Raw genomic sequence first — 13,105 nt, 5'->3', positions numbered from 1 at the left:
CTCGCAACTCCCACCCCCATCCAGCCGCGCCGCCGCCGCCCGCGCCACCCGGTGACCGTTCCGGCGCTTCCCCGCGACGCGGCGGCTTCTCCGCCCCCCCTCTAGTCCCGCCGCCCCTCGCGCGCGTCCGTCCTCCGACGAACAGCGCCCGAGCGCTCGCTGCCGCTCGGCACCCGCAAGGTGTTCGACAAAACGCCTACAAGGCATGTATTGCTCAAACTTCATGAATTTGGTGCATGTTGATTGTAGTTTTTATAGCATAGTATTGAACATTGTAGATGAGTTCGTCGTATGATTCTTGCGAAGAAGAATTTGATATGGAAGAGGAGGAGGATCTTGCAATGATCCTAGCTATGCATATCAATAAAAAACCGAAGCACGGTGGTTCGGTTATGGGTCGGCAGAAAATTTGGAGAGATAGGATCGATGCCCATAACATATTGATGAGGCACTATTTTGTGGAGAATCCCACATACCCGGAGTCGTATTTTTGTCGCCGGTTTAGGATGAGCACTGACTTGTTCAGGCGCATTGCAGAGAAACTAGCGAGCCATGACCGTTTTTCAGCAAAGGAGGAATGCCGCCGGAGAGCTCGGGCATAGCACCTTTCAGAAGGTGACAGCCGCTTTGCGTATGTTGGCATACGGTATCCCGGCCGATCTAGTTGATGATCACTTGGCTATGGGTGAGAGCCAAGCCATCATGTGTGTCAAGCGCTTTGCAGTCGGAATTGTGCAAGTGTTTGGCGAGGAGTATTTGAGATCTCCCAATGCTGAAGACGCCGCAAGGCTATTGGCGATGAACAAAGCTCGCGGCTTTCCTGGCATGCTTGGCTCAATAGATTGCATGCATTGGAGTTGGAAGAATTGTCCAAAAGCATGGCATGGACAATTCCACGGCCAAAAAAAGGGTTCCACTATAATCCTTGAAGCGGTGGCCGATCAAGAGACTTGGATTTGGCATGCGTTCTTTGGAATGCCTGAATCTTTAAATGACGTCAATGTTGTCAACCGGTCACCACTGATGAATAAGATTGCAAATGATGAGTTGCCACCGGTGCAGTTTGTAGTAAATGGCCGTACATACAACTATGGCTATTATCTAGCAGATGGCATCTATCCAAAGTGGCAAACCTTCGTGAAGCCGTTGAAAAAGCCGGAAGGTAAGAAAAATCTTGATTTCCACAATGCTCAGGCGGCGGCTAGAAAAGATGTGGAGAGAACTTTTGAGATTTTGCAAGCCCAATTTGCTATTGTGAGAGGACCGGCTAGATTTTGGGATCAAAAAATGCTTTGGTACATCATGCACGCTTGTGTGATCATGCACAACATGATCATCGAGAATGAGCGTGGCCAAGATTTAGACTACTCACAGTATGAGCTCTTGGGACATCCCGTGCGAGTGCGACGGAGGGCTGAAAGGGTGGCCCGTTTTGTTGCCTCCTATCATGCCATTCGGCGTCTCGCAGCGCACAATGATCTTCAGAAGGATCTCATTGAGGAGTGGTGGGCATGGCATGAAAGACAAAGAGCATGATTTCTACGTTCGACATTGTATTATTCATGAACTATTTGTTGTGTTGCACTAATTTATTGTACTGAACGATAAACTATTTGTTTGGGTTGTAATAACGAAATTGAATTATTTATTATTGATTTATTTTGTTAGTTTGATCTTTTTGCTTTTATTTAAAATGTATATGTTGTTTGTGCAAGTCGCGCGCGCTGCTGGAGCGGCGCGCACGCTACATTTTAACGCAGCTGTTGGAGCCAGCGCTGGCGGCCGCGCAAAACCAGACGAACGACGCGCGGCAAACTAGTTTTTAGCGTGTCCCGCGAAGCGCGGCTGTTGGAGATGCTCTCAAGTTCCTGCTACTCCATTAGCATCGCTTGGTGCTGGCCGATGCCTAACCTCTGTGGCCGCATGCCAGACCCCACCGTGTATACCCTCTTTGTAGGAAAACTTAACTAGCTTATGCACTTGCCTCACCAGGTCATCAGTGGCAACAGTGCCATCGGATCTCATATGATTATTGACAAAGGTAAAGATTTTGTATCTAAAGTCGTAGAGTCATCGCTACTCACTCATTAGAGTGTGTACGCACGTCGTGTTAGGTCCTATTACCTCTGTCCTGGTTACTGGTTCCATTGTATTTTGTGCCAAATTTTGATCATAAATTTAATTAATAAAATAATCATGCATGTCACTAAAAATTATATCACTAAAAACTATGTTCAAATATGAATCCAACGATATAATTTTTGTTGACATGCACTAATATTTTGTTAGTTAAATTTTTGGTCAAAATTTGACATAAATTACAAAAGAAACAAATAAACCAGGACGAAGGTAGTACTACTTACTAGGAAAAACTACAAGACCAGCATGCTCTAGAAGAGAGAGGACAAACTTAATAAAATTCTGAAAGGGCACATATTCGATCAGATAGCGAGTAGTGGTTAATTTTGACAGTATTCCTACTTTCTATTTTTTTGATGGGTTGTTGTATTCTTGATGCGCAAATTCCTACACTTTTCATCAATCAAATAAAGCAAAAGACTAACTCAGTGGATGGAGAGTTTTTTTAATATTTAATTATTGATAGAGGGTTGAAACTTTTCTTCCGAACACAATACAAACGTAGACGCCTTATCCCATGAACGCTTACACGCACCAACTATCTCAGCACTTTCAAAAAACTGAGTTGATACATCATCTTGTTCGCCGGGAGGCCTAAAAAAAATAAAAAAAATTGCGAGAACCAATGTAAGTCTAAGACTCTAGTGGGCAGGGGATACGGGTCCTCCTTACCATCCAACCTGTTTCGTATGGAGAGTTGAAACTTGTGGATGCAGTCATGCAGGAGCGTATGAAAAGCTGTTTACGTGACGTCATTCCCTATTTTTCTTGTGACGTCATGTAGTATACAAATGACTAGCTAGTCCAGGAGGCCGGCGATCCAGGGGGGATGTATGGCGGGGAGGGGATTGGATTGGAGCGCCCCTGTCGACGTCGACGGCCCCCCAGTACCTGTCGGACGGGATCAATGCACGCTGCTGCTGCTTGGGGTCTGGCAGCTCGGCCGGATATGGCGCCGATCGAGGCTCTAGGCTCTGGCTGGCCCAGCCCAGCTCTGCTCCCCCTATCAGTGCCCGTCAAATGCTCGAACAAATGCCTCAGCGGCCAGCGGGGCGCCGGCGGCGGAGCCGACCGTACTGATGAGTGCCCCAGTGCCGCTAACGTGCCCTGGGGGTGGCCAGTACCTAACCACGGCACGACAGCTGATGGCCGGAGAAGAGCCAATGCACGAGCGGCGATGTTCCGCTCCACGGAACGGTGGTCGCACGTGGAGCAAAAATGTCAAAAGATGGCGACGCTCGAGGCGCCAGGGAGGCAAGAGGTGACTTTGCTGGAGTCAAGTGGACGACTTTGCCGGAGTCAAGTGGATGATGATGGCAGTATCCCGGTTTTCTGCGATAATGGTTAGTCAAGGTGGCCTCTTAGCCCCGGCGTGAAGTGTGAACCCACGGTGTGTGGTGGTCGTGTACCAGTCAACTGTCAACACACCCGCTGCGTTTACCATCGGTGTCTACAGATTCCATTTCACTGCCTCCTAATATCAGGTATTCTACTGGCTAATTCTTGCTTATATCTGTGTTTTCCAAATCAAATTATTCAGCAGCCCAGCTCGACGCTAGAGTATTTAACAGTTGAGATGCGCGTTTGTTCATTATTTCTGGTGCATTAGGCTCTCTTCTAAGTCTAAAGTGGTCCTGAGGAGATCATATATGCATATATTATTCCCCTTGCTTAATCTGGATGCTGACTGTTTCTTGATATGACTGGGTCCAACCTAATAAGCTATCAGATAATAGCCTTAGTAGTACATTGCCGTGGGGTCCTGCCTTGATTCTTTCCTTCGTTTAACTGACTTCACAGGTCTCCCCCCCTCTTTTGTTCACCATCCACACCACCGTTCGCACCATTATTGACTCCGGAAGAACTCAGCCATTTTGAAGCACACAAGGTGTCCCTCGCTAGTCTGAGCAGCAGCCGTCACTCTGGATACAAGCTCAAAGCCGCAACCTCAGCTAGGTTAACGGGGCAGCCATTCCGTGTGAGCAGCTGAGCATTGCAAAGCTTTCCCATTTCAGGTACGATTCTTACTTTCTCTTCCTGGGCTCGGTTCTTTGACATGGATACATACCTTCCATTGCCAATAGTGTGCACTTCTCTACTTGCAGCCAATTTTACTAGTTACCCTTGATCTGGGTACAAGCTCAAACCTGCTTCCTTAGCTAGGGGTTGATTATGGCCAATGAGGGCACCCGTTCCGTGTGACTATGTCTATGTGAGGAGCATTGCGTTGCTTTCCCTTTCCAGGTATGATTCTTAGTTTCTCTTCCTCTGCTTGGTTGTTAGACATGGATGATTGTTTCCAATTTCCATTGCCTATTGAACCTCTTTACTTGCACTTAGTTTTGCTAGTTAGCAAACATATTCCTGAATTATCTAAAAACAAGCATAGTATGTTACATAATTCCTCGACGAGCAAACACTTATTTATACATGTTTTTTTGGTGGTATCAATCGGATCTAGGTATTCAGAGAAAACAAAGGGAAATATCTAGACCACTATTTTGGTTATCGCTCTTGATACAAGCTCACTTGCAACCGTATATGGCTAACGAGGGCACCCTTCCCTTTTGGCTGTGAGCATTGCAATGCTTTCCATGCCAGGTATAATCTTTTGCTTTCTCTTCGTGTGTTTGGCTGTTAGGCTTTGATGTGTGTAACTTACCACTGCCAATAATCTACCGCTTCTGCGATTGCAGTTAATTTTACTAGTTACCCCGTAGAATCTGTTAAGTGTCTTCACCAAGAAGTAGGAGTACTTGTCTATGTGTGTATTGTGGTAATAGCAGTTGGAACTAGGTATCTAGAGAAAACAAAGGGAAAGTTCTAGACGACTTATTTTTGTGGGTCAGATTATAACGGTGATATTCAGTCACATATATGATGTTATTGTTGAATGGGAAACACAAAAACTCATTACCAAGCATAATCATTAACTAGTACTCCCTCCGATCGGAAAAAAGTGTTGCAGCTTTGAACTAAGGTTTAACCTTAGTTCAAAGCTGCGGCACTTTTTTTGGATCGGAGGGAGTAGAACTCTATGCTCAAACATGAACATATCTATTGTAATATCTAATCATGCAAACTGCACCCCAAATTCATCTAGTTACAGTATATACAACAGGGTTGATCCCTTTAAGACTTTAATCAGCTGATAATCTACTTTCGTCTTGAACACCAACCCAGTGTAGACTCTGATAGTTGACGTACAACATTAGCTCACACCTTTCTGGAGAAGTCTATATACTTTAATACTTGAGCTAATAATTTATATGGTGGTTACTGTTTGAAAATATAATTCATATATAATTCATATTGTGGTTATCATTGTAGGGTCTAACAGGCAAGTTAGCCTTTAACGTGCTATCTTTGTGTTGTTTTCGTTTGGGACATAGACTTCACCAAGTCCATCTTTCTAGCAACCTTCTTTGCTTTTATTGTTCAGAACCACCCTTGAATTATCTTTGAATCCTTCAGATATCTTCTTCATCCAAGAAACTCTTACCTGATGATCCAGATAGAGGCATAGAAAGCAACCGAGAACCTGAGACTTGCAATTTCGGTCAGAGAGCAACCACATGGCAGGTGGCAGGCAGTCCGAAATCAGCATTGATCTGACCAGCATCAACACCATGGGTACCCAGGTACCAGAGAATGGTTCGAGTGAAGTCAGCAGAGGTGTTTTTGGAATTGGTACTGTCAGCATGCGGCAACATCCCATCAATGGCTCCTCCAACAGAAATTTATTACCCCCTGGCCATGAATCCAGCTCCAGCAACAATGATGATTTTGAGCTCTTGTGGGGACATCGTAAATATTTGGTACTTCTTGGAGTCCTAGCAGTTGGTGTGACATACAATGCTGGATTAACACCACCAGGGGGATCGTGGACACTAAACAAGGATGGTCATGATGCTGGTGACCCTGTCATGCATGATGGCTTTTCTGAACGATATGAGGTGTTCTTTTACTGCAATGCAACAGCCTTCGCTGCATCTCTTGTCTTAATCATCTTGCTTCTCAGTAAGAGTGTGACAAGGAAGAGAATGTGGCTCCACTCAATGCAATTAACCATGATATTGGACCTATTCAGCCTGCTGGGAGCTTATGCTGCCGGGAGTTGCAGGGCACTCAAGTCATCCATTTACATCTGGGTTCTAGTCTTTGCGGTCATCACATATGTTGGGATCCATACCCTAGTATCCACAAGGTTTATTCCAAGAAAATTGAAACAGAATCTGCAGAGAATGATAAATACAGTTCTAATCAAACGGGGTTTCCTTGTGAGGCAAGTGAGCATCCCTCTAGAGAACGTTGAGGAGGCTCGCAAGTTCATTTTGACGCTTGTAATTTTTGCTGCTACTATCACATACCAAGCAGGATTGAATCCACCAGGCGGCTTTTGGGCTGAAAATGACCATGGTTCTAACAAGGTGCATATGGCCTTTCCTCCTTACAAGCATCATCCGGCTACTTCTGTCCTCCGGAGTAACTACCTTGGTCGTTATAATATATTCATCGTTTCCAATTCAACTTCCTTCGTGGCATCTTTGGTCATAATCATACTGCTTCTGAGCCCAAAACTGAGTGGACATGGAATAAGGACCAAAGCAGTGATTGTATGTGTGGTAGTGGACCTATCGTGCCTAATTGTTGCGTATGCTGCAGGATGTTGTAGAGAGGTAGCAACATCATTCTATGTGGTGTTTATCATCGTCATAGTTTGGATCTCCTTTGCAATTTTAGCTGGATTCTTTGTTTGCAGGCCTGTAGCAAATTGGCTACAAAAGGTCAAAACAAGCAGCCTGTGTTGCGTGGAAAAATTGGGCCGTGCACTTTCGTTGAGCTTTAGTAGACACAGACCTAGCAATGCAGAGCAGGAGAATTCTTATGCAAGCAATCATCATTCTTCAGTCCGTTCAACTGATACACCTGCAGAAGATAATACCCCTGAACCACAAGACCAGCCTGCAGACAATCAGCAACTTCCAAATATCAGAGAGGATGAGTCCCATGAGGAGCATGCACCTGCAGAAGAAAGAAATCAAATTTCAGATGATGAAGAGGCTGTGAATCACTCACAGCATCTGTCAGGGAACAGCCAGCAATCAACAAATATCGAGGTTGTTGCGTCCAACGCGGAGTGTCCGTCTACACATGTCCAGTGTGTTGCAAATCCGGAGTGTCAGTCTACAGATGTTGAGCAAAATATGCCGGTCAGGCAGAGTAACGGAGACACTAGTCATGACATAGTGGATGAAGGGCTTTCTGCACCTGCGGAAGCCACTGGCAATGCAGACTCTGCTGAACAAAACAATCTGGTTGAAGATAATAACCCTAGTACTGAGATTCTTTTCAGTGATGATCATCCTATACATTCTGAGAATGTACATACTGACAGCAATCAAGTACCCAATCAAAATGCTGATGACATTCGAACTGAGAAGCATCTGAAGAAGACCCGCACATGTATGCTGCTTCTTGCCATTCTTGCAGTATCTCTGGCATACCAATCAGGCCTGAATCCACCAGGTGGCTTCTGGTCAAGAAGTAAAGATCATCATTCAGCTGCTGATCGCATCCTTGAGGACACCCATCATCGCCGGTTCATTGCATTCTTCTATCTCAATGCAATCGCCTTTGTGGCATCCATTGTCATGATCACTTTGCTCTTGAACAAGATGGTGAGCAACAAGGTTACCAAACGGCGTGCATTGCCAATAACGATGATAGTGGTCCTACTTTCCCTAACCGGAGCTTTTGCTGTGGGGAACTGCAGGGAGGCAAAGAAGACTATTTTCATATCAGCGCTTGTATGCAGTGTACTTGCTTATGTTCTCATTCATGTCTTGATAGCAGTACATATAATTCCTCCAGAATGGAGAAGGCAGGTGGCAGAGATGCTAGAGCACTCAGTTAGTCATTTTTGCTCAGTGCCGCGTCAATTAGGCCACACCCAGACTGGGGGTGATACTAGTGAGAAGGAGTTGGGAAGAAGACGTAATCTGCTATTGACCATTGCTATTTTAGCTGTGACTGTCACATACCAAGCTGGCATGAACCCTCCAGGAGGCGTCTGGTCTGATGACAAAGATGCCACGGGAACTCCAGGCAATCCAATCCTTCAGGATACCCATCCAAAACGCTATGATGTGTTCTACTACTCAAATTCAGTTTCATTTGTGTCATCTGTGGTCGTCACAATATTACTTGTGAATAAGGAATCCTGTGAGTATGGAATCAAGTCCTATGCACTGCGAGTGTGTTTGGTGGCGGGATTGCTTGGCCTCCTCATTGCCTATGTTGCAGGAAGTTGCAGAAATATTAAACAGTCCATCTATCTGAGCATCATTGCTATGGCAGTTCTAGTCTCCCTTCTGATTCAGGTTCTGCTCTCTTCGATGCATGTCACACTAGGAAGACCATTGGCTAAGTGTCTAGTATTTCTACACAATCTTCTCTTTCATGCAGAGGGTGAACGAGTAATCACTCCCGTGAGGCCAGAAGCTTCAGTTGTCGAAGAAAAAGAAGTGAGAAAGAGACACAAGTATCTGATGCTTCTTGCAATTTTAGCAGCATCGATCGCATACCAAGCTGGTCTGAACCCACCTGGTGGATTCTGGTCTGATGATGAGGGCCATGTACCAGGCAATCCCGTCCTTCGTGATATTAATCACCGACGGTACAAGATATTCTTCTGCTTCAATTCTTTCGCATTCATGGCATCCATTGTCGTGATCCTGCTTCTGTTGAGTAAATCTATCAGGAAGAAGGCTGTGCCACTTGGGGTGTTGCACTTGATTATGATACTGGATATGCTGGCTCTCATGACAGCTTTTGCTGCGGGAAGCTGCCGCAAATTGAGGACTTCAGTGTATGTCTATGCACTAGTTGGCGGCGTTGTAGTAATCCTGCTGCTCCTAATTATTGTGTCAAGTGCAATTGCAAAATATCGGAAGGCAAGAGAGGGAAGTGGGATTAACTCCCCGAGACGTCCTGAACCTGTTTCAGGAGCAAACACACCGGCATGACCTGAAGTTTGATGCTCCCTTTTTACAAGAACCCTATTCATCTAGGAATCTATATTTCTGTATTATCTGCGAACAATTTGTGTGTCTCGTATCAGCATTTTTCTTCATGTTCAGATTTGACTTGAACACCGGTGTTGCTGTCTGTTGTATGTTCTTGGAAATTATTTTAGCATACTTGAGATTTGAGCTCGAGCCTAAAACTGCATATCGGGTACATCGTCATGTGATGGAGCTACAAGCAGGCAATGAGGTTTACCTTCATTATTCTTTTGTTGCGCACTAAATTTTTGTTTTCGAGATTGGTTGCATACTACTATTTTGCATCTTTTTTATACTCGCTATTTGCCAATGAAGTTGCTCCGAGAATTTGGAGTTTTATTCCACTACGGATACGGAAGTTGGTACCACATTAGGCTTTCTGGCTTGTTCAGTATTCTTGCACGTTATGTTCTTCTAACATCAGCTTGAGCTGTTCAGTCATTTGTGGGATGATCCCATATTCCCATTTAAAACAAGCTTGATTACCAGGTTTATTTTGTAGCTGTCAACCAGTGTTTTTCGCTTCTTTGATATTATTAGTGCTTTGCTGTTCCTTGTAACATTATGAAGTAACCCTTGTTTATAGAGTGTAATGAAGCTGTCTTATATGATGAAATGTTTCCCAAAAATCAACGCTGGAAGGGGAAGTCCGGGATTTGTATTGTATACATATGCTGTGGAAGCAGTTCTTTTGATTGGGTTACATACCTCTGCTTTTATGCATGTTATTAGTTCACTTCATCCTGTGTTGATATCTACTGTGAAAAGGAACATTCCCAGGACGTGGAGTTATTTAGAACACATGGTTATTTCGACACCAATTTTCGCTAACATAGATGTTCAAGCTTAGCAACCTGGTCACAACATTGTCTGGCTAGGGATTACTCCCTCCATTTAAAATTATAAGGCGAGTTATACATTTTAGCAAATATAAGTGTATTTCTATTCCATTTTCCGGTGCAAAGTGTTTAATTCCCTTATACCCCTAATACTAAAGCTGTGCTTTTTATTCCATATTTGCTGCTTGTTAGCTTAGTCGTTTTCAATGTTCGCTTGGGCTAAATACAAGGCAACTGTATATATTTAAATGGTGAAATTGTGATGCCCTTTATCCGATTCAAAATATAAGGTGTACTATTTTGTTTAAAAGTCAAATGTACCTATGCTTGACCAAGTTTATTATAAATAGAAAAATCTTCGACAACAACAGAGTACATAGTCATGGCCTAATACGTCCGTAGTCAAGCACGGCTATTTTCCTAGTCCTATTTGGTTGCTCGGTTTTCTCGTTTTCTCTCTGCCATCGAACCAAGAGAAAACCACCGGAAAACAAATGCCAGAAGGCGATCCACGACGACAAGGAGAACTCTGAGTCGTCATTAACGTCGACGTCGACGGGACTCCGAGGCCGACCCCATCCAGCACGGGGACCGCTGGTTGGTGTTGGGGCTTGGCCGACTCAGCCCACGCCCTCGTCAGTGCAGTGCACCCACGTGTTCAACGAAATGTCAAAGAGAGCCTTGACGCTCTCAAGCTCAGCAATGCGCGACCCTCGCACGCTAATCAGTCTGAATGTCCGTCCCACTGGTGACGGTTAGCGTAATTTACGGAGTGGCGATCGGGAGGCGATCCGTTCCCGATCTGCCTTGTTCCAGTCTTTGGTCCTCGCCGCCGGTGACTGGTTCTCTCGGTGTTGCTCCTCTCCGGCCCCTAACCGAGATCACCAACCCTACAGATCCCACACACATCTCAAGTATCCCGTAACCCATCCACATAGGCCTTCTGTGCGGTTCTGGGGCGCACGGTCGTACAAACACCAAAAACCCTAGATCAAGTCTAGTCAGTCGTGGTGGGCAGCAGCCATGAAGGACGTGGAAGGATTGATGAAAGGTCTGAAGTTGTCGGAAGCGGAGATGAAAGGTATCAAGATCGGGCCTGAGCAGAAGGGGAAAACCTGCGAGTGGGCACCAGATGACCCACAGGCAGTGGGGAAACTTTTTTCGGAGAAACCGACGCGTGCCAGTGTCGTAGGCAATACCTTGGGGAAGATCTGGTGCCCGATCAAGGGAGTAGGTTGCACGGAGCTACGGGAAAATGTGTTTTTGTTCACGTTCAGGCAAGTTTCAAGTTGGAGGAGGGCTTTGGAAGATGGTCCATGGTGGTTTGACAAAGAACTGCTAGTGATGGAGGAATTTGATCCGGACAAAACTGTGGAGGAGTATGACTTCAATCTGATCCCGATGTGGCTGCGGGTCTTAGGTAGGGATGTAAACGGATCGGATCGGATCGGATAATGCTTGTACCATATCCTTTACCATATTTTTTGGCCGGATTCGGAGCGGATAATGTCCGGATGCGGATTCGAATGCGGATTATGTTGGACTACGGATTCGGAGCGGAGGCGGAGCAAATTCAGACCGGAAACGGACAAAAACTATCGGATGATACGTGCAAAGACATGATTTATTTCTACTAAGCAAACAATATGAAAACATGTTTTCATCCAAGCGCATAACACTAGAGAGTGGCGTTTTAAAGTTATAAATCACCAGTATAGCAACAATATGCAGTACCGATAATATGCTGATAGCATTACACATAGTGTCCAGACGAAGGTCGTACTTAAGAAATATTTAATTCAAACGAAGTTTTTATTTATTATGAAAGGCAAGTATCCGATCAAGTACGTAGAAGCCAGTAATCATCCTTGATTTCTCTTCAACATGGTGTTCTTTCAATCCACTGGCATCACCCTGTGAGAATGATAAGAAATATTAGATCATTAGATGCTACACTTGACAGTAAGAGAAATTATTGATACTTGGCTGTGGACAATTAAGTAGTTCGGACACACATGCATCAGTTCTGAGGTGTATATATCCACATGATTAATTTGTAACTTCTTAGAGTACGTGTATATAGTGAGAAGAGAAACATCAAGCATCAGATATTGAATGCATCGATGCACGTACTATACATAGATGACTAATTCAATTATATTGATATCTCGTCGGTAACTAGCAACATACATATCCAATCATGATTCATGAGTACAGATGTATATATAAATGTAAATCTAATCTGATCGGCATGTGATTCGTAACTAGCAAGTAGCAGCACACATATAAAAGGCATATATCAGTAAAACTAATCCATATGTGCAAAGAGGATACAGGCTGGTAATATATACTAATATACATCAGAGAATTGTTGGTATAACTGCGTACCTAAACTTCTTGCTCCTGATGCAGTTGATCAGCCTCTTATTCAATATCCGTTCCTTGATTATCCTATGTATCAGCAGCATGCAATTGAAGGAAAATATTGTTATTACTTTAGAGAAATAAAATAGCAGTAATGTTCAAGAGGTAATCAGACATACTTGCATAGCTAGCCTCTCCCCTAAAGTTGAAGTACTCATGGTATAATCACTGTCAGCTTCTGCTTGTTGCTACAAAGTCCAGGGAAAATATTGGCATTAGATCATGTATAGGGCATTAATGATCATGAAGGCAAGTCTCTTCCAAAATGAGTAAGAGTGGTAGAGAGGGCAGAGCCTTACCTTTTCATCAAGCTGTTCCTCAAGACTCATATTAGCAACAAGTGTTTCCACAACCTCCAGATCGTTCACAATAGAACCAAGTCTATCCCCTTTTTTATTGTTATTTTTCCTAGATGCAGCAACCCAGTCTTTTGTACATATTAATGCTTCTACCACATAGGGGTCAAGACGACTGCGGAATGGATCAATAACACGACCACCGGCACTGAAAGCTGCTTCCGAAGCAACAGTGGACACTTGTATGGCCAAAACATCACGAGCAAGCATTGATAACACAGGATATACATCTTGATGTGTTTTCCACCATGATAAGATATCAAAGTTCTCAAAAGCAACC

The 13,105-nt window shown here is 44.3% G+C and overlaps 1 protein-coding gene across 4 annotated transcripts; it reads left to right on the top strand.

Moving 5' to 3' along the window:
* The first annotated feature begins 3,039 nt into the window (after positions 1-3,039).
* On the top strand, positions 3,040-9,448 carry LOC109753877 (uncharacterized). Of its 4 annotated transcripts, XR_012190189.1 has the most exons (7): positions 3,094-3,623; positions 3,940-4,154; positions 4,245-4,383; positions 4,601-4,740; positions 5,614-8,522; positions 8,608-8,818; positions 8,903-9,448. XR_012190189.1 is itself a non-coding variant. In XM_073505828.1 (6 exons), the coding sequence occupies exons 5-6, from the start codon at positions 5,715-5,717 to the stop codon at positions 9,116-9,118; spliced, it is 3,252 nt and encodes a 1,083-aa protein (XP_073361929.1). In that variant the 5' UTR covers positions 3,040-3,623; positions 3,940-4,154; positions 4,245-4,383; positions 4,601-4,740; positions 5,614-5,714; the 3' UTR covers positions 9,119-9,448. The 4 variants fall into 4 exon arrangements, 3 of the variants coding, with proteins under 3 accessions (XP_073361929.1, XP_020168389.1, XP_040253257.1); XM_073505828.1 differs by having other exon boundaries at positions 3,040-3,623; positions 5,614-8,818; positions 8,971-9,448; XM_040397323.3 differs by having other exon boundaries at positions 5,614-8,818.
* The last annotated feature ends 3,657 nt before the right edge of the window (positions 9,449-13,105 follow it).

The sequence above is a fragment of the Aegilops tauschii genome, chromosome 7 (assembly GCF_002575655.3).
Source record: "Aegilops tauschii subsp. strangulata cultivar AL8/78 chromosome 7, Aet v6.0, whole genome shotgun sequence".
Taxonomy (NCBI): Eukaryota; Viridiplantae; Streptophyta; class Magnoliopsida; order Poales; family Poaceae; genus Aegilops; species Aegilops tauschii.
Note: the sequence above shows the minus strand (reverse complement) of the source record. Positions and strands in the feature narration are given on the sequence as shown.